Source organism: Prionailurus viverrinus, chromosome F1 (assembly GCF_022837055.1).
Source record: "Prionailurus viverrinus isolate Anna chromosome F1, UM_Priviv_1.0, whole genome shotgun sequence".
NCBI lineage: Eukaryota > Metazoa > Chordata > Mammalia > Carnivora > Felidae > Prionailurus > Prionailurus viverrinus.
In genome coordinates, this window is record NC_062577.1 from 42,332,158 (window position 1) to 42,358,203 (window position 26,046).

The 26,046-nt window shown below is 37.5% G+C and overlaps 1 protein-coding gene across 3 annotated transcripts in view; it reads right to left on the reverse strand.

Annotated features, from left to right (window-relative positions):
* LOC125155619 (complement factor H-like) overlaps positions 1 to 26,046 on the reverse strand; it is a 109,023-nt gene that overhangs the window by 11,520 nt on the left and 71,457 nt on the right. For all 3 annotated transcript variants that reach the window (XM_047841073.1, XM_047841074.1, XM_047841075.1), the window contains 6 exons: positions 15,281 to 15,463; positions 13,263 to 13,436; positions 8,017 to 8,193; positions 6,626 to 6,808; positions 6,336 to 6,518; positions 3,896 to 4,066 (listed from right to left, as the gene is read on the reverse strand). In XM_047841073.1, coding sequence (XP_047697029.1) covers positions 3,896 to 4,066; positions 6,336 to 6,518; positions 6,626 to 6,808; positions 8,017 to 8,193; positions 13,263 to 13,436; positions 15,281 to 15,463 — 1,071 coding nt within the window. The remainder of the gene's footprint in view (positions 1 to 3,895; positions 4,067 to 6,335; positions 6,519 to 6,625; positions 6,809 to 8,016; positions 8,194 to 13,262; positions 13,437 to 15,280; positions 15,464 to 26,046) is intronic.

The window sequence follows — 26,046 nt, forward strand, 5'->3', positions numbered from 1 at the left end:
TCCTTTTATTCCTTCCGTGATAAATTGTGCATAATTTATGTAAAACTTCTTTTAATTATTTCTAACCATTACGATGTACTAACTGAATCATCCACTCAGTAACAGGCACTAAATAAATACTGATATTAGGATCTTTTTACAGCTATCTATAATCAAATGTATTGTGATTGCATTAAAACACTTATAAGATGCGGAATGGAAAATAATTAGCCAAAGGAAGAATTACATGTAGTTAATCAATTATTTGATACAGGTTCCTGGCCAAGACATGAATTAGATATGGTCATTAGTGATTAACAGTGTGTTGTTTAAAGTTCAAAACTCTCTGGAGATACTGTTGACTAGGTTGCCGACACTGTTTAGAGATACACAGATGATGAAATGCACCCTGTTTAACGGATTAGACAGCCTGACTTTCCTTCTATGACCAGCAAGGTATACAAGATTCCTTTGCAAACTTGCGTTTGAGCTCCCATAAAGCAGAGATACCTCACATGTATCGTGGCAGTTCATAACCTGGAGACAAAGATGTCCTGTTCCACTGAGGGAAGACTCTGGGCGACTAACCCTGGAGGCTTTTGGACCTCTCTGTGATACCTACGTTTTGCTTTCTCCTGCCATGCGTTTATTTCATTAAAGACCTTATGTGACTGTACATTGGGAAGTCTCCTGAGTCCTTCCAATTATCTGACACTTTGTATTCAGAGAAATTGTTGACAGGAATATAATTCATTCATGCTGACTAATATGGTCATATTTTCTATTTCTATCTTTAGACAGATGCAGGAGTATTTTATATTTAATCAAAAGTTTTTTTCTTATTTCTGTTTTCATTATCTTGGCATATTTTTTTCAATGTATTCTTAAGGATTTATTTTCTTCTATATATGCTGTTTAACCATTTTTGTCCTAATAATCTTAATTTCTACTTCCTCTTGATACATTTTGCCAGAGGTTGGTCTGGCAACTAAATCTCCCTAAAGGCAGAATCATTACTCTGCAAATCCTCTGTTTATGCTTTTTTTAAAAAGCTTCTTTGTATTTTTTGCATTTTATTTTATTTTTACATTTAAAAATTTTTTCTGTATTATTTTGTAGTCCTTTGAATAACAAATATACCACAAAAATGTTGTTACAAGAGGATACATTTATCTAAGAAAAAAACTGAATATTTGTAAATTAAGCAACAAAATTCTCAATAACTGATGAGTCAAAGAAGAAACCACAAGGAATACTAGGAAACAGTTCACATAGAATTCAATGAAAATGAAATGTATATAAAAATTTTGAGACTTCTACAACAGTTTTAGAAGGGAAAATGAAATTAATCCTTAAAAGTAGGATGGTTTAAATCCAAGTTTTAGTTTTCTACCTTAAGAAATAGAAAAGTAAAATTAAAATCAAAGTAATTAGAAAAAACAACTTACGCCCACAGAAGAGAGAAAATTGAGAAAGACAAATAGAAAAGAGAAAACAGAAAAAATAGTGAATGTTAATAAGGCTAAAAAATAGAAGAGAGAGTAAATGGAGAAAATCGAGTGTTAAAACTGGTTATGTGGAAATGTTAATAAATTCAAGAAAAAAAATCCAGGAAGAATAATCAAGATACAAGTAATAAGTATCAATGTTAAGAAAGAAAGAAGAGATATCTGCCAAGAAACTATACAGTTAAAAGGAAAATAGCACATGAAGGGAATACTAGAAACAACTGCACACCAATCAATTTGACAAACGAGAGATTTCTTGAAAAATACAACTTCCTTTCATTGATGAAAGACAGTAAGAAAATCGGAATATTTCATTACTTATTAAAGACATTGAATTCTTCATCAAGAAAACTTCCAAAAAAGCAAATTATATGTCACACGACTTTGCACGTAAATTCTATCAATCATTTAAGGTAAAAATAATGAAATAATAAGTGTAATTACCTATATATATATGTATTTATACATATATTTGCAATTTGTTTTATGAGGCCACACTAATACTGATAACAAAACTTGGGAGAGGCATTAAAAGAAAAAGCATCTATAGATTAATATCTCCCATGATCACAGATGCAAAACTTCTTAAAACTATGTCAGCAAATCAAGTATATGAAAATATAATAGAGCTAACTCTAGGAATGAGAGATTTGGTCATCATTCAAGAAGTTACATATATAATTCACTACATTAACAGAGATAAGTGAGCCATATTATCCTATCAAGAGATATGTAAAAAGCATTTAAAAATATCCAACATTGGCTGATCATAAAATTTCTCACTCAGCTAAATAAGACTAGAAGGAGTAGTTTCCTTAAACTGATAAAGGGCGTCTACAAAAATCCTAAAGTGACATTATGATTGTGGTAAAATGTTGAATACCCTCTCTCTGCGGTCAGGAATAGGACAAAGATGTGCATTCTCATCACTTCCTTTCAACAGTTTACTGGACGTCTTAGCCAGTACGATAAGATAAAAAAAACCAAAATCAAAATAGACTGGCAAAAATAAAATCTTGTGGTAGCACTGATATAACTGCTTACAGAAAATTGCCACAAATCTACAAAGCAACACCTACAATGAAAAATGCAGCTTAGTATAGTTTCAGACGATCCAATTAACATGCAGAAACCAAGCATGAGGGCAAACACATAAAAAGATCCCAAACTCCTCCCCCACACACACTGAATCCATGGTACATATGGAGCAATCGCCTCTGAAAAAGACCTGAAAACCAGCTGAACGGCCCCTTCACAACAAACAGTAAAAGGGCCACATTCAGGTGGGTAGGAGAGTCAGGAAGACAGTATATGGAACAAACCCCACCCCTGGCAGGGCTACACACATTCAGGAGGGATCTCACGGACCCAGAGCCTCTCCCTGAGGAGTAAGGGGTTTGTTTCCCACATTAACAACCCAGACCCTGGAATCTGCAGCAGGAAGATGAGCCCCCAAAATGTCTGGCTTTGAAAACCAACAGAGCTCATATCCCGGAAATCAGAAGGGCTATCGAGAACTGACACCCTTTTCTTAAAGAGCTCGCACCCAGACTCACTACCCCAGGCGACCAATGTGAAAGAACAGTTTGAGAAATACCTAGACATCTGAGAAGGGGATTCATTTGCTCGCCTTAAAGCATCTGCTTGAGGGGGGCATCTGTTGGGACTCTTTCCGGGATGGAGGTGCCGGCAGGTGCCATGTCTGCACTTTCCCTCTACCTTGCTGGCACCAGTGGGTGCACTCCAGCCCAGGGCTCTCCTGTGGCTTCATCAAAGCCGGCGAGCGGGCCCCAGCCCTGCATTCTGCTGCCTCGCTAAAGCTGGCCAGCATGCTCAGCCCACAGAGGGCACACTCCTTGATCCCCAGGCTCTAGTGGCCTGAGGGGCTTGCATTTCTGGGGCCTGCAACACACTACAACAATCCGAGAGATAACTCTTGGTGGGCCACTACCTCCGGGGCACCACAAAGCAGCCTGAAACACAGCCCAGACTTTCTGGGGAAAAAGCCTAATTATCTGTCTTAGACCGGTAGCCTGAGGGGTGGACTTGAGATTTGCCACACATCTGGGGGCCACCGAGGTGCCCTCAGGGAACGTGGACCAGGGGATGCCATCTTTGTGCTCTCCTCAGCCTCAAAGAAAACCAAATCACTATTTCTTAAAGATACCCGACCGGGCGTTAATTTGAGGCCATCAAGTTTCCGGGTGGGTTGTTTTATAGCTGACTGAAGCACTGATGCACTTAATATCTAGAAATGATGTTTTGGTTAGTTTCTAAATTCCCTTCCGGCTTCAAAGTAATTTGTAATAATAAATAGCTAAACATGTTTAAAAGATGCCCAAATACTGCTTTGGCAAGTTCGGAAGAAATAGAATAAGATTTTGAAAGTACTATAAACAAGAGCTTACCTGTGCAGTTTAGTTCAGGATCCCATCTTCCATTTATGCACGTTGAGTGTTTCTGTTTTAATTTTCCTCTACATTTGTAAGTTATGTTCTCATTATGATCAAATTCGGTCTTCAATGGATTTACCTCACGTATAGTTAAGCTGTGTTTACACTTCTGAAGTTCATCTGTTGCTAGAAAATGAAAATATTGCCTTGAAAAGACTACTTATAAGAATCAAAGCAGTTAATGCAGAACAATAGCTTAGACTCAATAGTATATCGAAATTAGAATTTATGCCCGTAAGTCCCACCAACCAAGTTATTCCTGATCATATTGCATGTGATGGGCTATTTATTATGTCTGAACATAAGTCCCGTGTCCAGGCTTTGAAATTTCAGAGAAAATGTCTGCCATAAATACAGCCTGCACTTTGGGGATTAGAAAAGCATTAAGAGGCTCACTTTTTTGGATGATTTACACACTGAACAGTCATCACCTGGTTAAATTTGGTCTCTTATTTATCTGTGGAAATAGAATATATGAAGCTGCTAGTTTAAATATCGTGTTTCAGAAAAATGAATATATTTTTTCACTTATGGTAATTTAATAAGCACATCTAAAATGTATTATGTAAAATGTGAACACATAAGCAGATCTTTTGCATGATCACTAAAATGGGACAAATACTTGGACTAAGAAGTTGGGTGCTTCAAGTCACAACCTGTTTACTGTATATACTCTTCCAATCTTTGAAAAACTATTTTGTACATCAGGTCAACCTATAATTCAATAATATTGTAAGAGTCCATTTTGTTGACTCTAATACGAGTATAACAACTTTTTATACAACTACATACTTCAAAAATTCAATGCAGCCCGGAGTACTTTGTCAATTTGATAAAGTATCAATTGATGTAGGTCTTTGGATTTCTTAATAAGTACCCAAAGAAGTAATGATTTTGTAATACAATAAAAAATAAAACAAAGGGGACTAATTCAAAACACACTAGAGGCTGAAAATAAATTCTGGTTTTAGGGCTTGTCTTCAGTGTTGAGGAAGACAAAACAAGGTTTTCTTCAGGTGATAGTAACTCATCTATAGTCAAAAGGAGTGGTGGTGGGTGTTGTCATGGTCCTATGATTGACTGGTTTCTGGAAGAATTTCCTTGATTCTTACGAGAAAATAAACATTTTGAGAAGAGTGAAAAGCTAGACTAGCTAGAGGTACAAAATAAACACTGAGAGGAGAAAATTGGAGTAAGGTCTATGATAGTTAAAAGTGGATTATGGTAAACTTGAATATAGGTGGAAGATTAACCTTGGAAAGGCAAACTCTGAGATCTAAAAAGAGTAATAAATGAAATAGATGTTTTAGTATAAGAGTGAAAAGTTGAGAGTTTTCATGCCTGTTACAACCTTGGGTTTTCCCCCATATAAATGAGGGGAAATCGTTTGTGGAGATAGAAGAGGACAAAGATGAAATTTGGTCTTGAAGGACTGGCAATACTTCTCATGGGAATGTGTCTAGCAAAAATGTAAGGATTAAAAAGCAACTAAACCTAATGGTTCATTCAACAAACTCCTATTTAATGTCTGCTGTATGTTCACCAGTCCCTTGTATATTGGGAATACATTGTGAACAAAACGGGTGTCAATCTCTGCTCTCATGGAACATGAGCCTAAGCCCTACCTTCTCCTTGGAACAATTAATGCCTAGACATCTGGTGAATAAGTAAGATTGGACATCCAGGACTCTCTTTGAATGTAGGACCCAAGAAAACTGTAGGAAAGAACTCATTCCAAGGGAAAAAGGAAAAGGGCTCCCAATATTTTCCCAGCTAGTCATCAAAGACATGGTCATCCAAAGGTCAGGATGATGCACGTACATCAACCAGAGTGAAGTGCAACAATCAGGTTTGTTTCCTGGCCCCACCCTGACTGCCTCCTTTGACTGACTTATACTGCGAACCCAGAGGGTCTGCAGCTCACCCACCCTTCGGCACATTAACTTCTTGCTGCCGCATTTGAAACAGACTGAGAAATCCTTGGAAGCTTTGAGAGAGGCAAGATTCCTATAGGGACGTAGCAAGTGGGCACTTTCTTGACTTTGTCTGTTTTCCAGGGCCTGAAAACAAGAGTGCCGCGTAAAACAAAAATGGGATTGATGCAAATATGCTTCTATTTTCCTGGCGATTAATACTCAGATTTAAATCATACGAATAACTGTAAGTAAAATTTAGCTTCACACTTAAAAACCATGTTAATTTCAGGGATAGAAAGGGTGATCAGACTTTCTGGCTAGTTTATATTTTTCCTTTGTAGACGATAAGCAATCATTATAATTTAAGACCTGACATTTTCAAGCATATATCTAAGTTTCAAAACTATGTTTGCAGATACAGTTTTTACAATAAAAACATTACATTTCATTGACCGTCTATTTGAGAAGTGTCTTCTCACCAATGCACTGAGGAAGTTGGGTCCATAATCCACTTATACAAGTAATTGATTTCTGTCCAACCATTGTGAATCCTTCTCTGCAATTGAACTCCACTGAATCTCCATGGTGATAGGGAGGGTTAGAAGTCTGAACAGCGTAGCCATAATTAAGTTCTGGTATATCTCCACATGTAGTCTCCACCTCTGTGAAAAGTTCAGAAAAATATGTTTACTTATAAAATATAATTTATGTGTTTCTATAAATATAAAAGGTTGGTTTATTTTAAATATGAATATATTTTATACATTACCAATACAAATAGGCAAGTCTGTCCACTGTCCATCAACACACTGAATTTTATTAACACCCTTCATCAGAAATCTAGGATTGCACACATATTCCACCAAATCGTTGTGTTCATAGTTTTCTTTCTGTGTTTCTTTAACTTTCCCATTAAGGAGTTGAGGAGGTGGAGAACACTGTTTTGTTTGCTCTACAGGAGAAATAATGTGTAAATAATGATCAAATTACCTATTTTACAACTTAAAAAGAATAAAATGGAGAGATTTTTTTAATTAATTTGTATTATTTATAATATACTTTATTATAGCCTTCTTAAGTAATGAAAAAGAAATAGTGCTTAAACTAGAAACATATTTCCCAGTTCTTCTTTCAAAATTTTTACTTTAGAGAGACAGAGAGCACGAGTGGGGGAGATGGGCAGAGAGAGAGAGAGAAAGAGAGAGAGAATCTTCAGGAGACTCTATGCTCAGCGTGGAGCCCAACATGGGGCTCGATTCCATGACCCAGGGATCATGACCTGAGATGAAGTGCAGAGTGAAATGCTCAACAATTGAGCCACCGTGGCACCCTAACCCAGTGCTATTACTTACACTGAGCTAGTATATTGGAAGTATATTGAAACCCAGAAAACATGTTTAAAAATCTAGATATTCTAAAGATGTATGGAAACCAATTCCTCAATATGGTTGTGTAAATTATCTCAATATTCATATTCCACAGCAGTTATCAAAACTGTTTGAAAAAATGCCAGTGTTTGAGGCAAGCATTTTTTTATTAAATCTTTTAATGTTTATTCATTTTTGAGAGACAGAGCATAAGCAGGGGAGAGACAGAGACAGAGGGAGACAGAATCCGACGCAGGCTCCAGCGTTCAAGCTGTTAGCACAGAGCTAGACATGGGGCTCGAACTCACAAACAGCGAGATCATGACCTGAGCAGAAGTCTGACGCTTAAGCGACTGAGCCACTCAAGTGCCCCTAGGTAAGCATTTTATCAACAAAATTTAACTTTGATTAAGCCGTACATGTGATTGAATTCCCTGAATTGAGTATAAATTGCTTGAATACTGTTTAGATGACCTAACGAAACCTGAAGTAAGGCCCATGCTATAGTTTCAATATTAATGATGGAAATGTAGGCAAGAAGAAAAGTAACAAACGTGTAAGTCATCGTATATGTATCTATGGATAATGCCACTACATATATCAAGAAACAATTGAAGATTAATTTCTTAGAAAAGAAAATCTGAGATATCTATTACCCAACACATATCCCGGTTTAATGCATTAGATTACAAACACAGAGACTTGAAGCCAACAAAAATTAAGAATGGAAACAAAAAAAGTTAATATCCAAAATCCTAATTCTTGTTTCAGCCACTGGAAGATAAATATTCACCTTTACATGTTGGAAGATTAGGGGACCATCCAAAGTCGTAACACTGAACTGAATCTGGTCCAACTCTTTGAAGTCTTTGTCTGCAGAAGAATTTCAACACATCTCCGACTTTATATTTTTCTTTTTTGGGCTGAGTATTTAAGTTATTTTCTATTTCAGGAATCTTGCATTCTTTTTCTATAAAAAGAGTTAAAATAATTTAGTGAGAATATATAATTAATCATTGCCAAAGTATATTTTATATGTGTCGTATAAAAATGAGGTGCTGGGGACTGCTTATACAGAGGAGCAACAGAAAAATTTACGTTAGGTTTTGTATACCTTCTAAATTCATAACGGACCCTGAGAATTATTAAGGCATTGAAGAGCAACATAGGTAGGTACCCTGAAAATGTATTTGTAAGGTCAACTTGCTTATACTGGTTCTGATTTTATAACTGACATTTACAAATATAATGTTACATTGTTTTGTACTCTCAAAACATAAAAGTATTCCCTCACATTAAAAACAAAAAAACCTTGATGCTACAATTTTAAAGTTGCAGTCAAATAACAATTGGCAGTTTTGTTTAATGTAAATACAACTGGGGAATCAGAACACACACAAGGCATTTCTAACGTGTCTTAAAGAAACCAATAGTCGCGGAGGCGCTTCCCGAGTGTGACGCGTGGACTCCGCCCCCGACCTCCCTGCCGCCTCCCTCGCTCTCTCAGCACACGGAGCGCAGCCCAGCGTCCGGAGCGGAGGCCGGGGGCAGGGCGACGCGGCCCCGGGCGGCGGGCACCGGTCTATTTGGAGGCGGCTGTGTCCGGCCTGTGTGTCCGCCTGTCGCGCTCGCCGCCGCCTGCTCCTATGGGGTCTTTGCAAGGGGCTGAGCCGCAGGCTGCTCATCTTCTTCGACCTGGCCTGGCGGCTGCGCGTCAACTTCCCCTACGTCTACATCGTGGCTTCCATGATGCTCAACGTCCGTCTGCAGGTTCATACTGAGATCCATTCTGCTGACTGGCAAAGCCGTGTCGTCAGGCTACCACACCACAGAACACGCAGCATGAGGGACAGAGTAGGGGCTCTGGGCGGCTACCTCGGGAAGGCGAAGGGGGCAGGGGAGGACTCAGACAAGCTGCGATGTGGCCTTGAAGGAGCACAGGGGGAGCGCGCCCGTGCCCGAATTCCTGGATGCATACGCCCTGCGGTTCAAGTAGATGGAAATTCACAAAATGAGTTATCAACGGAAGTGAAGAATGCTGAGGTCAACCTCTCGCTTCAAAATGGCAACAAAGCGCTTCCATGTTTGAAAGAATCATTAAGAAGTTCAGCTTCCGCAGGGGCCTAAAGCAAGACTGTGGATCTGTCCTGTGCTCCTACAGGAGAGCATCGTGCTGGGGTCTCCTGTGGTGGTGGTGGTGGCTCTGGTGAGGGGCTGGCCGGGAGGAGGGCCCAGGGCCAGCGACAGCACAGAGGATGGTGCCACAAAGGAGAACCTTGGGGGTCAGGACTACCGTGCCTTCAGAAACGGCCAGAAATGGGGATTTCGGAGCAGGAAGCACCAAATGCTCTTCTAGAAGGGCGAGGCTCTGAGTGGGAAAGGTCTGGCCTGCATCTCCTCCTGTCTACACTGCTCCATGCATGCCCCGAAGCATTCCTGAATGATGAGACAGAATGTGTTTTCCTTGGCCATTCAAAGCCCGCATTTTCAGAGCAAACAGAATCCAAGAAAACGCTTTCACAGGTACAAAGTACCTCAACTGATCGGCAGATAACACTGGGGTTACTGGCTCTGCCAGCTTTGGAAGGAGCAAATCCTGTATGTCATAGTTAAGGTATAAGCAGAACAACAAAAAGAGTGAGACTGATTTTGAAAGCTGTCTTAGAGGGGCGCCTGGGTAGCTCAGTCAGTTAGGCGGTCAACTTCGGCCCAGGTCATGATCTTGGGTTGGAGACCCTCGTTGTGCTCTGTGCTGGCAGCTCGGAGCCTGGAGCCCGCTTCAGATACTGTGTCTCCCTCTCTCTCTCCCCCTCCTCTGCTTGCTCTCTGTTTCTTTCTCAAATAATAAACATTAAAAAAATAGTAATAATAAAAATTTTAAAAAGCTGTCTTAGAATGAGTTCTTTCACACTGAGACTGGATGCCTGTTAACAGGGCAGCAGTGAAGTTCCTGCCTCAGCTGGTGTGATCAAAGGAAGTGGAAGTGAAACTCCTGGGAGGCTGGTTGATGATGGAGGGGATTTTTGAGCATGCTTTAAATGGTGCTCAGAAGACATTCAGTATTGGGCTACCACTTCAAAGAGAGCATTAATATATCCTGTACCAATATCAGGTTAGAACGTGAAGATTTAACAAAATTCGTTATGGGTCTTCAGCACTCATTGCCAAGGGCTACTGTCCCAGATACCATCTCCTCAGGCCATCTGCTGGAAGTGGCCACTTGTACAAGTCAGCCTCTCCATAGTTGACAGTTAGCTGTCCCCATTTCTGCATTCTGTAGAATATTTTTGGTCTGCAGAACAATTTGATTTCTTTCCTCACATCCCCTCTCCTTCCACTTGAAACCCAATTTAAATGGAGGCCCCACAGTGAAAGCTGAAATATTAAATGTACTTTTAGTATAATCCTTTCTCACACTGGGAGCCCTACCAGTGTGGCCTGAAATAAAAGCAAGCTTGAGACTTCTCTGCTGCAGCTCAGCTGGGGAGAGATGGATTTAGCGTTTCCCTTACAGGAAGGTTCCAGTTCCTAGGAGTGGAGGTATCTCGTATGCTAACATTTTTTTCTGAGGTAATGCCTCTGGTTGTTGATAACTTTGATAAAGATCACCTGAGAGCATGGAGTTTTTAAGGAGTCCCAAAGAGAGACTTCACCGTTTTCGGGGCTTATTGACTGCCTGTATCCATTTGTGTGCTACAATTACTATGCCATGTGCTGTTTCAGTGTTTTGGGACAGTGAAAAATTAAAATTTTTTACTTAGCATAATAAATGTCTTATTTTAAGTGCATAAAAAAGAAACTATTAAAATAGCTTAATTAAACACTGTATTATAAATTATATTAGTAAGGAAATTAAACTAAAAATAAAATAAAGAACTATGTTCAAGGCCACATAGCGAGGCATATTCTGGGAGTTCTGAACATTTACATAATATACAATTATTATTATTAAACCTATAATTTTTACTATCTATTAAATTGTTGATTATTCTGATTCAAATTAGGAATGTCTAAAATCATCCCTTCAAATTTGTCAAGTCTGTGGCATTTGTGGCATTCGTGACATTCCCGAGTATTATTTAAAAATGCATTTTTTCTTATTTGGAATCCTCCTATCTTGCTAATTCATTTATAAATTAACTGGAATTTGAATATTATAATTATATTTAAAAAAACCAATCCTTTGAAATATTAGAACCTTTGTAAATATTAAAACATTTTATAGATGAGGAAGAGTGAATGAAGCTGCAAGTAAGTGTGGTTGTTGCCCTAAGATACATGTTTAGCCAGCTGATGGGATTGGAATTTGCTAGAACCCCGCCAGGCTGACTCCACTGGACTCACTTAGACTTCCTCATCCTTCAATCATTTTCTTCTCTCCACATCTAGGAGAACATTCACTCCAAAATGTTCTCTTCTCCCAATTCTCTGGGTCCTCCTTTTCCTATCTACTCTGCCATCTATTATCTTCCACGTGACACCTAAACGTTGGAATGCTTCATGGCTCAGTCTTGAGCTCTCTTCTCTTTTTATTCTGTATTCTTTTCCAATTTCATATCCTCATTTATGCGGTAACAATTCCAAATATGTATTTCTTGGCTAGACCCACATAGTCAACTCTGTAGTTTACATATCCAAATTTGATTGTCCATGGGCAGCTCAACCATAATGTGCTCAAGTCAAAAGTTGGGATGTTCCTCCCAAAGCGCTTTCTTCTGTCAGCACCACCTTACAAAAAGGCACTGCCATTTACATGTTTGCTTATGAAAAAAAGGCAGTGAGTCCCTTCATTATTACTCTCTCTTACATCCAATATTTAGTAACATCACCTGTGTTTTCTACCAACAACATAAATTTTGAATGTGTTCTGCTTTGCATCTCATCACCCATCATCCTATCCCAATCCCCATACTTGTTCATGCTGCATAAACTCCCGAATCTTCTCCTGCCCACCACAATCACAGCACGTGGGGAAAAAAAAAAAACTTTTCAAAAATCTAAATGATTATATTTCTTCCTTTAAGACTCCTTTGTAGCTTTTTATCAGTCATAAAACTAATCTAAATGCTGATATGCCTGGGAAATAACCTGGGTAATCTTTTCTTTGCCTCCTATCCAGGCTTAGTTCATAAAATTCTCCCACATCTTAAGTAGAATCTGCTCACCCTGATATTTCTCAAATATTGTTTTGTTATCAAAGTTTTGCACAGACTGTTCCCTTGGTGTGGAACATCCTATAGCCACTCAAATTTTCCACAGATTCAAGTCCTACTCCTAATCCTGGAAAATAGTGGATTAGCAAACATGAAAGAGATTCATAGAATAGTCCACAGAACTTGTCCAAGTCAGAAAATAAAGAGCTTCTCTCAGGGCCTGCAGAAATTAACACTCAAGGCAGAAGGTGTGAAAGCAGAAACTCAGGAGCAAAATAGCTGAGGAAATTGTCAGAAACTATAATTTGGTTTTCTTATATCACACACTAAAAGAACCCAGTTTTAAATAATATGAAAACTTGCATTTAGAATAACAACACAATTATTCTTTGTTTACAAACATACCATGTATATGGGCCATAGGAAACACTGTGTTATTGTCTTTGGGCTTTCAAACACCCTCTTCTCCCAGTTTACATTAGATCAGAAGAAGACACCTTGATTTTAATCATACTCCTTAAAAATGACTTCAAATAATGCAAGTTTGTTCAAAATGGAAATCTACTTTTTTTTTTAATAGTTTTATTTGTTTTTGAGAGAGAGAGAGACAGAGTGTGAGTGGGAGGGGTGGAGAGAGAGAGTGAGACACAGAATCTGAAGCAGGCTTCAGGCTCTGAACTGTCAGCATAGAGCCCCACATGGGGCTTAAACCCGAGAACTGTGAGATCATGACCTGAGCCAAAATCGGAGGTTCAACCCACTGAGCCACCCAGGTGCCTCCAAAATGACTTTAAATAATGCAAATTTGTTCAAATTGGGATATCTTAAACACGTTTTGTTAATTTTGTTAATCCTGAAAAAAAATACCTGGAAAAATGGTACTTACCATAACATACTGGTTTATGAGACCAACCATCGTTACCACACACTATTGAACCTGCGCGCCCATCTTGGCTTTCGTATCCATCGTGGCATTCATAGTCCAACTTGTCATTGAGTTTAAACCACGTGACATTGCTTTTGGCTTTGGCATTCTCAAATGCTGGCATGTCACAAGATTCTAATGCATAACAGAATTGAAGATTTCAATTCTAATATTATTTAATGGACGATGTAATTAAGTCTCATCCCAAGGAAGTAAAAAAAGCTTTATCAATTAGTATGTGCTAGTAAATTCAGTATTATATTAAAATAATCTAAGAATACAAGTGATAAATCATTGCCCTGAAAGTTACTCAAAATGAAAAACCATGTTTCTACATAGCAGTTTCCTTATTGCTTAAATATTCAGGAAGTTTGTCAAAGAACACTTTCCTCTGTCAATTATAATTTTGTGTTTATGCCATGCTTATAATAAAATAGGGTACTACAGATGCATCATACTTTTTCTAGCAAAACAGAATATGTTTTTGTGACTTAAAACGCCAAACTCATTAGCAGGTGGCAAGTATGCCAGAGAAAAATGGATTAGTTGAATAGGATTGGTTTTCAAAAATGCAAGTTAATTTATAAACATTCTATAAAACTCTACTTTAAGACATAATAGTTTCTAAAACTCACATGCTCATTTTCTTTCCCAAATATTTTCCTAAAGGCTGTATATTCTTTTAAACTTACCAAGATTTAATGGAGCGATGACTCTAATTTTTATAATTAGTTATAAGAAAGTAAAATGTTAAAAGTTTCAATTATTGCTAATAGGATGGTGATATTTAAATAATTTTATACTGTGTTATGTAACCAGCTACCTTAAAGCTTTAAAAAACAAAGCAAAACTGTACCAGTGAAAAGAGACAGAGAGAGAGAGAGAGAGAGAGAGAGAGAGAGAGACAGAGATTCTCTTCCATAATAAGTGTTATAATAATGGATAGCTAATTACAATTTAGTGTAAAATGAGTTTGATATGGGAGCCACTTTTATCATTTTTTTCTGTAGCTAGTGCTCATAGTAACCAAGGAAATTGGAAAAAAAAATAAGGAAATGGAAACAGTAGAAATGGATATTCAAATATCCACTTCACTTAAAGTGAATATGCTAAATATCAGTTCAAAAATATCACTGCGTAGCTTTGGAGTATAAGATAAACTGAGGAAACTGTTCATAGAAAAATCTTCATAAACATCTAGGGACAGTGAAATCTTTCAACACAGCTGAATTTGGTGCTATCTAGAAGCATTTCTGTCTCTACTAATTAGATATTTATGATTTTCTAAGGGAGCTGTTTTAGAAGTGGACTTACCCTGGATTGTCGAACATAAATTCTACAGGTTCAATTAAAATTCTACACTATGGACCCAGATCTTCACTTACAAACATAATATTATGTCTAGCAACAAAGATTCTGACATCGAAACCTTATCACCTAAAAACAGGAAAAATAGGCACAAAGGTTGGTGTCAGCCAGAAGAAATAAATGAGTTTCCAGACTACACATAAGGCTCCCTAACCAGTTTCCAAATCACAGGATTTAAAAGAAAAAAACTTTTAAGTTGTATTTATTTTCAAAGGAGAGAGAGACAGAGCATGAGCAGGGGAGGGGCAGAAAGAGGGGGAGACACAGAATCTGAAGCAGGCTCCAGGCTCTGGGCTGTCAGCACACAGCCCGATGCAGGGCTCGAACTCACAAGCTGTGAGATCATGACCTGAGCCAAAGTCGGATGCCCAACTGACTGAGCCACCCAGGTGGCCCCACAGGATGTTTTAAAGTGGAAAAAAATGTAAACTGAAAGATGTCCTGGTATTACACTCTATAAGTGATTAGTCTTAACCGGCAAAAAATTAATCCTTTTTCATTTATCTTTTCAAATGGGAATCACGTCAGCCCCTCCCCCTAAAAAAGAATTAACTTAAACTTTTGTTCAATGGTCATCAGGATAATAAATATGAACATTATAAATTACTCACTAATACATGTGGGTTGAGGTGACCATCCACTTTTCAGACATGTAACCGATCCTGAAGTTTTACCATCTGGTGTTACATATCCTGGTTTACATTGATACTGTGTTTCTTTATTTAAGTAATATGTAAGTTCATATTGAGAAAAAAATCCATTTTCAATTGTTATCTCTGATTTTGAACATGTTTCTGAAAGGCAGAAAGTATAAGGAAAAGATAATCATATAAATAAACATTTTTATAAAGACTTAACACTATAAAAATGAGTCATTTATAAATAAATGAAAACCTAGAAAAATCTGAATCATCCAAATTCCTGGAATGCAAAAATTAGCTACAAAGATACTAAATCAAAATAATTCATTAAATTTTGCTTGGAATGAAGCAAGATTTAAAATACCCAGAATCCCTTCTAGGAAATTATGATGAATCTGTTTGTCTAATGGATCTGGAATCCTACAGTGTGTCAGAGGTGTACCGGCAATGGGTCCTTTCCAGGCACTTAAGCAGGATCTCTTAAGCAACCCCAGCACTTGGTTAATTAATTGGGGTATCTGAGATCAGGAGACGATCTCAGAGAATCTGCCGCCATAGCTACCACAATTCTGAGAATTTGAAATGTTTGTCACCATATTTGGGTGCTTAAAACCACATGGATACATGGAGTTCAGTAAGTATGACAGAGATCAACACATTCATTCATGTTCTAAGACCAATATGATGATTCCTCAAATTATGTGTAACTTGGCTTGAAACAATAAAACAAGACTTCTGTCATATACAGGGCTTCACAAAGTTCAGCATTATTTATTTATTTATTTATTTATTTATTTATTTTAATTTTTATTTTTTTTTAATTTTTTTTTTCAACATTTATTTATTTTTTTGGGAGAGAGAGAGACAGAGCATGAACGGGGGAGGGGCAGAGAGAGAGGGAGACACAGAATCGGAAACAGGCTCCAGGCTCTGAGCCATCAGCCCAGAGCCTGACGCGGGGCTCGAACTCACGGACCGCGAGATCGTGACCTGGCTGAAGTCGGACGCTTAACCGACTGAGCCACCCAGGCGCCCCTCAGCATTATTTATTAAATAACCCATGGATAAAGAAGAAATCAAAAGAGAAAATATGAGCTACATATTTTTTCATCATTAGTAATTTTTTTCCTTCACTTGGGGTGCGTAGTACACTGGAAATGGGACACTTGGAATATTAAATACTCAGGATAAGGACTAATGTATATAATCTTCTTATATTTTTTATTTATTTTTTATTTATTTTTACTTTTTTTTACTGTTTTTTTTACATTTATTTATTATTTATTTTCAATATATGAAATTTATTGACAAATTGGTTTCCATACAACACCCAGTGCTCATCCCAAAAGGTGCCCTCCTCAATACCCATCACCCACCCTCCCCTCCCTCCCACCCCCATCAATCCTCAGTTTGTTCTCAGTTTTTAAGAGTCTCTTATGCTTTGGCTCTCTTCCACTCTAACCTCTTTTTCTTTTTCTTTTTTTTTCTTCCCCTCCCCCATGGGTTTCTGTTAAGTTTCTCAGGATCCACATAAGAGTGAAACCATATGGTATCTGTCTTTCTCTGTATGGCTTATTTCACTTAGCATCACACTCTCCAGTTCCATCCACATTGCTACAAAGGGCCATATTTCATTCTTTCTCATTGCCACGTAGTACTCCATTGTGTATATAAACCACAATTTCTTTATCCATTCATCAGTTGATGGACATTTAGGCTCTTTCCATAATTTGGCTATTGTTGAGAGTGCTGCTATAAACATTGGGGTACAAGTGCCCCTATGCATCAGTACTCCTGTATCCCTTGGATAAATTCCTAGCAGTGCTACTGCTGGGTCATAGGGTAGGTCTATTTTTAATTTTTTGAGGAACCTCCACACTGTTTTCCAGAGTGGCTGCACCAATTTGCATTCCCACCAACAGTGCAAGAGGGTTTCCGTTTCTCCACATCCTCTCCAGCTATAGTCTCCTGATTTGTTCATTTTGGTCACTCTGACTGGCGTGAGGTGATATCTGAGTGTGGTTTTGATTTGTATTTCCCTGATGAGGAGCGACATTGAGCATCTTTTCATGTGCGTGTTGGCCATCCGGATGTCTTCGTTAGAGAAGTGTCTATTCATGTTTTCTGCCCATTTCTTCAGTGGGTTATTTGTTTTTCGGGTGTGGAGTTTGGTGAGCTCTTTATAGATTTTGGATACTAGCCCTTTGTCTCATATGTCATTTGCAAATATCTTTTCCCATTCCGTCGGTTGCCTTTTAGTTTTGTTGGTTGTTTCCTTCACTGGGGCCACAGTCAGACTGGTGTGTACCTTCTCTTCCCATCTCCTAGGGGCGGGATTCACTGTGGGGTGGCGTGGCCCGTCTGGGCTACTTGCACACTGCCAGGCTTGTGGTGCTGGGGATCTGGCATATTAGCTGAGGTGGATCAGCAAGGTGTACAGGGGCAGGAGGGGCAGGCTCAGTTCGCTTATCCTTTGGCGATCCGCTTCGGGAGGGGCCCTGCGGCACCTGGAGGGAGTCAGACCCGCCGCTGGAGGGATGGATCCACAGAAGCACAGCGTTGGGTGTTTGCCTATAATCTTTTTTTAAAAAAAGACATTACATCTTTTAAATGGAATAAGAAAAACATTTTAAATAAAATTTTGTGAGATGATACTAAAGTAGTCTGAGAGGGAAGATTACTATTATATACATACAATAGAAAAGAATAAAGAATGAATATCGACGATCACAAAATGAAAGCAAACAAAACCCAACATACACAGAATTTGAAAAAACAGAATAGTGTTAGTAAGATCGTGGAATAGGGTGTTTTCTTATTCTCTATTTCCGCTCTAATGTTTATTATTTCCTCCCTTCTAAATTTGGGCTTAGTTTGTTCTTTTGCTAGTTCCTTGAAGTATAAAGTTAGGTTGTCAATATACAATCTGCTACTTTAAGCTAAATTTTTTTATGTTTATTTATTTTGAGAGAGAGCTTGCCCGCGTGTATGCACAGGTGTGCGCGCGCGCACACACACCACACACACACACACACACACACACACACACACACACACACACACGCAAGTGGGGGAGGGGTAGCCAGAGAGGGAGAGAGAATCCCAAGGAGACTCTGTACTGGCAGCATGGAGCCCTACTGTGAGGTCCAATCTCATGAACTGAACCGTGAGATCATCACTTGAGCTGAAATCAAGAGGTGGATACTTAACTTGACTGAGCCACCCGGCACCTTAATCTTCATTTTAATGTAAGCATTTATCACTAAAAACTTCCCTCTTTGCATTGCTTTTGGAGCATCTCTGAATTTTGTTACATTGTTTCTGTTTTCATTTGTCTCAAGATATTTTTAAAAATTCTCTCGCACTTTCCTCTTTGACCCGATTGTTACTTGAGTGTGCGTTTTCTTTGTACGTATTTGTGAATTTTCCCACTCTTTCCCCAGTTACTGTTTTCTAAATTTACCCCATTGTGACTGAAAATGATACTGCATAGAATCTTTCATGTGCAGTAGAATGTACTCTTCCACTGTTGGGTGTAAAATTCCATGTATATCTATTAGGTCCATAAATTGTTTATATTGTTGTTCAAATCTATAGATTCTTCCTTGAATTTCTGTCTGTGTATTCTATTTATTATTCCAAGTGAGGTGCTGAAGTCTCCTAAGATTATTGCATTGCTGTTAATTTCTCCTCTTCAGATCTGTCAATATTTGCTTTATATATTTAGGAATTCCAATGTTGGTTCCACATATGTTGAAAATCATTACCATCTTTCTGCTGAATGGATTCTTTATTATTATATAATGATCTTCTTTGTCACTAGAGACAGTTTTGACAGAAAGTCAATTTTTTTTTCTGATAGAAATATAGCCACTCTATTATTCTTTGGTTGCCATTTGTATGAAAATCTTTTTCCATTCCTTCACTTTAGCTTACTGTGTCTTTATCTATCTATCTATCTATCTATTTATTAAATATAATTTATTGTCAAATTAGCTAACATAGTGTATACAGTGTTCTCTTGGTTTAGGGGATAGATTCCCGTGATTCATTGCTTACATACAACACCCAGGGGTCCACCCAACAAGTGCTCTCCTCAATGCCCATCACCCATTTTTCTCCCTCCTTTGCCACCTCCCCACCATCAACTCTCAGTTTGTTCTCCGTATTTAAGAGTCTCTTATGGGTTTGCCTCCCTCTCTGTTCAAAACTACTTTTTCTCCTTCCCTTCCCCCATGGTCTTCTGTTAAGTTTCTCAAGTTCCATATATGAGTGAAAACATATGGTATCTATCTTCCTCTGACCGAATTATATCACTTAGCATAATACCCTCCAGTTCTATCCACATTGTTGCAAATGGCATGATTTTATTTTTTCTCATTGCTAAGTAGTATTTCATTGTATGTATAAACCACTATTCTTATCTATTCATCATTATCTAAATGTCCAGCTGATGGACATTTAGGCTCTTTCCATAATTTGGCTATCATTGAAAGCGCTGCTATAAACATTAGGGTATACGTGCCCTTTTGCAGCACTCCTGTATCCTTTGGATAAATTCCTAGTAGTGCTATCATTGGGTTATAGGGAAGTTCTATTACTAATTTTTTGAGGAACCTCCACACTGTTTTGCAGAGTGGCTGTACCAGCTTGCATTCCCACTAACAGTGCAAGAGGGTTTCCGTTTTTTCCACATCCTTGCCAACATCCTTGCCAACTCTGTTTCTTGAGTTGTTAATTTTAGCCACTCTGACCTGTGTGAGGTGGTAACCCCATGTGGTTTTGATTTGTATTTCCCTGATGATGAGTGATGTTGAACATCTTTTCATGTGTCTGTTGGCCATCTGGATGTCTCCTTTGGAAAAGTGTCTATTCATGTCTTCTGCCCATTTCTCCACTGGATTATTTGTTTTTCAGGTGTTGAGTTTATAAGTTCTTTATAGATATTGGATACTAACCCTTTATCCAATATGTCATTTGCAAATATCTTCTCCCATTCTGTCAGGTGCCTTTTAGTTTTGTTGATTATTTCCTTTGCAATGCAGAAGCTTTTTATCTTGATGAAGTCCTACCTGTTCATTTTTGCTTTTATTTACCTTGCCTTCGGAGACGTGTCAAGTAAGAAGTTGCTGTGGCTGGGGTCAAAGAGGTTGTTGCCTTTTTCTCCTCTAGCGTTTTGATGGTCTCCTGTCTCACATTTAGGCCTTTCATCCATTTGAGTTTATTTTTGTGTAATCAGGAACACATCAGGGTTGTCCACTCTCACCGCTATTGTTTAACATAGTGTTGGAAGTCCTAGTCTTAGCAATCAGACAACAAAATGAAATAAAAGGCATTCAAATTGACAAAGAAGAAGTCAAACTTTCACTTTTTGCAGATGACATGATACTCTACATGGAAAACCTGAAAGACTCCACCAAAAAGCTGCTATAACTGACACATGAATTCAGCAAACTCACAGGATACATATCAATGTACAGAAATCAGTTGCATTTCTATATACCAATAATGAAGCAACAGAAAGAGAAATCAAGAAATCGATCCCATTTACAACTGTACCAAGAACTATAAAATAACCTAGGAAAAAACCTAACCAAAGATGTAAAAGATCTGTATGCTGAAAACTATAGAAAACCCATGAAAGAAAACTGTAGAAAACTCATGAAAGAAAGAAATGTGGAGAAGACACAAAGAAATGGAAAAATATTCCATGCTCATGGACTGGAAGAACAAATATTGTTAAAACATGAATACTACCCAAAGCAATCTGCACATTCAGTGCAATTACAATCAAAATTGCACCAGCATTCTTCTCAGAGCAAGAACAAACAATCCTAAAATTTGTATGGATCCACAAAAAACTCCGATTAGCCAAAGTAATGTTGAAAAAGAAAACAAAGCAGGAGGCATCAAAATCCTGGACTGTAGCATCTACTACAAAGTTGTAATCATCAAGACTGTATGGTATTGGCACAAAAAGAGACATTTAGGTCAATGGAATAGAATACAGAACCCAGCAATGGACCCACAAATGTATGGCCAACTAACCTTTGACAGAGCAGGAAAGAGTATCTGATAGAAAGAAGACAGTCTCTTTAGCAAATGGTGCTGGGAGCACTGGACAGTGACATGAAGAAGAATGAAACTGGACCACTTTCTTACAACATACCCAAAAATAAAGCCTATTGTGTCTTTAAATTGAAAGCGAGTTCTTCATTATTTTAAGTCATTCAGGTATTTTATTTCTTTTAATAGGTAAATTTAAACAATTTATATTTAAAGAAATTATTGATAGGTGAACACTTACTATTGACATGTGGCTGTCTTCTATTTTGTAGTTGTTTTTTTTAATATCTTTCTCTTTTTTTTTATAAATTTTTTTTTTCAACATTTATTTATTTTTGGGACAGAGAGAGACAGAGCATGAACGGGGGAGGGGCAGAGAGAGAGGGAGACACAGAATCGGAAACAGGCTCCAGGCTCCGAGCCATCAGCCCAGAGCCTGACGCGGGGCTCGAACTCACGGACCGCGAGATCGTGACCTGGCTGAAGTCGGACGCTTAACCGACTGCGTCACCCAGGCGCCCCAAGAATTTTTTTTATCTTATGAAGGCTTACACCCTTGGAACAGCATCTCCTCACTTCCCCCATCTGCACCCACCACTGGTAACTACCATTCTACACTCTGCCTCTATGCATTTGATGTTTTCTTTTTTGATTTCATACATTAGTTTTATCAAGAAGTATTTTCAAGTAGTTTTATCAAGAAGTATTTATCAAGGCTTATTATACTTAATATATTGTTCTCTAGGGTCAACCATATTGTTGTGAATAGCAAGACTTTCTTTTTTCTCATGGTTGAATAATATTCCATTTTACATATCATGTCATTCATCCATCAGTGGACACTTAGGTTGTTCTGTATGTTGGTTATTATGATAAAGCTAAAATGAAATTGAGGATGCAGATATTTCTTCAAGATGCTGATTTCATTTCTTTCAGATAAATACCCAGAAATGGAATGGCTGGATCATACGGTAGTTCTTTTAACTTTTTTCATGTACTGTTTTCCATATGCCTATAACAAATTACATTATCACCCAAAGTATACAAGTGTTCCCTTTACTCCACATTCTCACCAACACTTGTTATGTCTTGTCTTTTTGATAAAAGACATTTTACCAGGTATAAGGTAATATTTCATTGTGGTTTTCATTTTCATATGCCTGATGATTAGTGATTTTGAGTACCAATTGGCCAATTGTATGTATTCTTCAGAATAATGTCTACTGAGATCTTTGTCCATTTTTAATTGGATTGGATATTTTGCTATTAAGTTGTATAAGTTGTAGAATATATATGTATAATCTATGTAAAATACATACAAAGTGTGTGTGTGTGTGTGTGTATCTATATATATCTCCCTTATCAGATCTATGGCTTGCAAATATTATCTCTCATTCTGCCTTTTCATTTTGTTGATTTGCTGAATAGAAGGTTTTGCATGAATTTGATATAATTTATTTAAGTCTTTAATTTGTCTAAGAGTTAATTTTCATCAGTGGTTTAACATAGTGGTTTCATTTTTTGGCTTATGGATATCCAGCTTTTGTTCCATTGATCTGCCAATAGGATATTGTTTTCATTTTTATCACTTTATAATATAGTTTGAAATCACGGAGCATGATGCCTTCAGCTTTGTTCTTCTTTCTCAAGATTGCTTTGGTTATTTGGGAGTCTTTTTGGTTCCACATAAATTTTAGGATTGTTTATATTATTTCAATGGGAAATGTCAGTGGGATCTTGATAGGAATTGTATCAATGGATTGCTTTGGGTAGTATGCACATTTTAACAACATTAATTCTTCTAATCCATGAACACAGACTATCCTGTGATTTATTTATGTCTTCTTCAGTTTATTTCACAATTGTCTTACAGTTTTCACCATACAAATATTTTACTTCCTTGGATGGATTTATTCCTAGGTATTTTATTGTTTTTCATGCTATTGTAGACGGGATTATTTTTAAAATTTCTCTTTGTGATAATTCATTATTAGTGTACAAAAATACAACAGGTTTTTGTATACTGACTATGTATCCTGCAACTTTACTGAATTCATTTATTAATTCTACATTTTTTTTTTGGTGGAGTCTTTAGGGTTTTCTCTCTATAATATGTCATCTACAAACAGATATTTTACTTCTTTATTTTTTATTTCACTGAGATGGTGAAAGTGTGTATCTTTGTCTTTTTCCTGATCCTTCAGGAAAAGCTTTCAGCTTTTCATTATCAAATATGACGTTAGTTATGGGCTCCTTATTTATAGTCTTTATTATGTTTGATGTACATTTCTTCAATACCTAATTGTTGAGAGTTTTCATCACAAATGGATGTTGAATTGTGTCAAATGCTTTTTTTGTTGGTGTCTGATTATATGATTTTTATCCTTCTTATTGTTAATGAGCTATATCACATTACTGATTTGTGTCTGATGAAACATCCTTAAGTCCCATAGATATACCCGACTTCATCATGGTGTATGAATCTTTTAATGTGTTGTTGAATTCACTTTGCTAACATTTTGTTGAGTATTTCAATATTTATGATTATCAGTGATGCTGGCCTATAATTTTTATTGTAGTGTTCTTTGGTATTAAAGTAATGCTGACCTTGTAAAGTAGTTTTGGAAGTGCCTCCTCCCTCCTTTCAAGTTTTTGGAATGGTTTGAGAAGAACTGGTATTAATTCTTCTTTAAATTACCAATGAAAACTTCTGTTCCCAGACTTTTCTTTGCAGAGATATTTTATTCTTACTTACTTATTTATTTATTTATTTATTTATTTTAATATCAGGGTTTTTTTTAATGTTTATTTATTTTTGAGACAGAGAGAGACAGAGCATGAATGGGGGAGGGGCAGAGAGAGAGGGAGACACAGAATTGGAAGCAGGCTCCAGGCTCCGGGCCATCAGCACAGAGCCCGACGCGGGGCTCGAACTCATGGACCGCGAGATCGTGACCTGAGCCAAAGTCGGACGCTCAACCGACTGAGCCACCCAGGCGCCCCTGCAGAGATATTTTAAATTAATGATTCACTCTTGTTCCTTGTTACTGGTTTGGTTTGTTCAGATTTTCTATTCTTGATGATTTTGTCTTGTAAGTTTTCTATTTCCAGGGATTTATCAATTTATTTAGGTTATCCAATTTGTTGGTGTGTAAATGTTTATGGTTGTCTCTTATGAACATCTGCATTTCTGTGGCATCAGTTGAATGTCTCCAATTTCATTTCTCATGTTATTTATTTGATCTCTCTTTTTTCTTAATCAACTTAGGCTTATCAAGTTTGTTTCTGTTTTGAAAAAAATAGGTATTAATGTTGATTTTTTTTGGTCTTTATTTCATATATTTTTGCTCTGATTTCTGTTATTTCCCAGCTTGTTAATTATAGGCTTGGTTGTTCTGTTTTTTAATACTTTTTTTTTTTCATTTTGAGAGAGAGAGAGAGAGACAGAGAGAGACAGAGAGAGATAGAGCATGAGTCAGGGAGGGGCAGAAGGAGAGAGAGAATCTTAAGCAGGCTCCACACTCAAGTGCAGAGCCCAATATAGAGCTCAAGCCCGTGACCCTGGGATTATGATCTGACCCCAAATCAGGAGTTGGATGCTCACCCAACTGAGCCACCCAAGTGACCTCTTCTTTTTAGTTTTTGGATGTATAAAGTTAGGTTGTATATTTGAGATCATTTCTTTTTCTTACTGTAGGCATTTATCACTATAAAGACCTCTCATAGAACTGCCTTTGTATGTGAGGTATTTATTTCTCTCTTGCTGCTTTCAAAATTATTTTTCTTTGGTTTTAGCCAGTTTTATTGTAATGTGTCTTAGAGATGATTTCCTTGGGTTGAATCTGTTTGGGGGAATTAATGAGCTTCTTGATTTTGATAGTCTGTATCTCTTCCCAGATTGATAAATTCACAGCCATTATTTCCTTAAGTAAACTTCCTGTCCCTTTCTCTCTCTTCTCCTTTTGGGACTCACATAATGCCTACAATGTCTCCTCTGATAGTCTCCCATAATTCACATGGGCTTTCTCTGGAATTCCTTCTCCTTTTTTCTCCTCTGACTACAAGACTTCAAATGACCTCTCTTCTACTTCATAGATTCTTTCTTCTGATTGATAAGATCTGCTGTTGATACTCTTTGTTGTATTTTTCCTTTCATTCATTATATTCTTCAGTTATAGAATGTCTGTGTGGTTCTTTTTATAATTTCTACCTCATTTTCCTGATTTCTTTGGATTTTCTTTCTGTGTCTTCTTATAGCTCACTGAGCTTCCTTAAAGCTACCGTTTTCAATTCTTTATCAGGAAAATCATAAATCTTCATTATTTAGGGTAAGTTACTGGAAGTGTTGTGTTTCTTTGGTGATGTCATATTTCCTTGATTTTTCATGTTTCTTAAAGTCTTGCATTTTTGCCTTTGCCTTTGAAGAAGGTCTCACTTCCTCTGGTCTTTCCTGACGTTGGCAGAGAAATACTTTCTGTCATACTTGTTAAGGATTCTGAGGCTTTTTGAAGATGTTTTTAATGGATACATTTTTCCAGTATGTCTTACTACGATTTAAGAGGGAATTTTTGATGGTATGCCTTTTTTCAATCCTGCAGTTAGTCAGGGTCCTGACAGCTTTCTGTTTGATTTCCTGGAGGTAATGCTGAAAGGTCAAGTACATTCTTTTT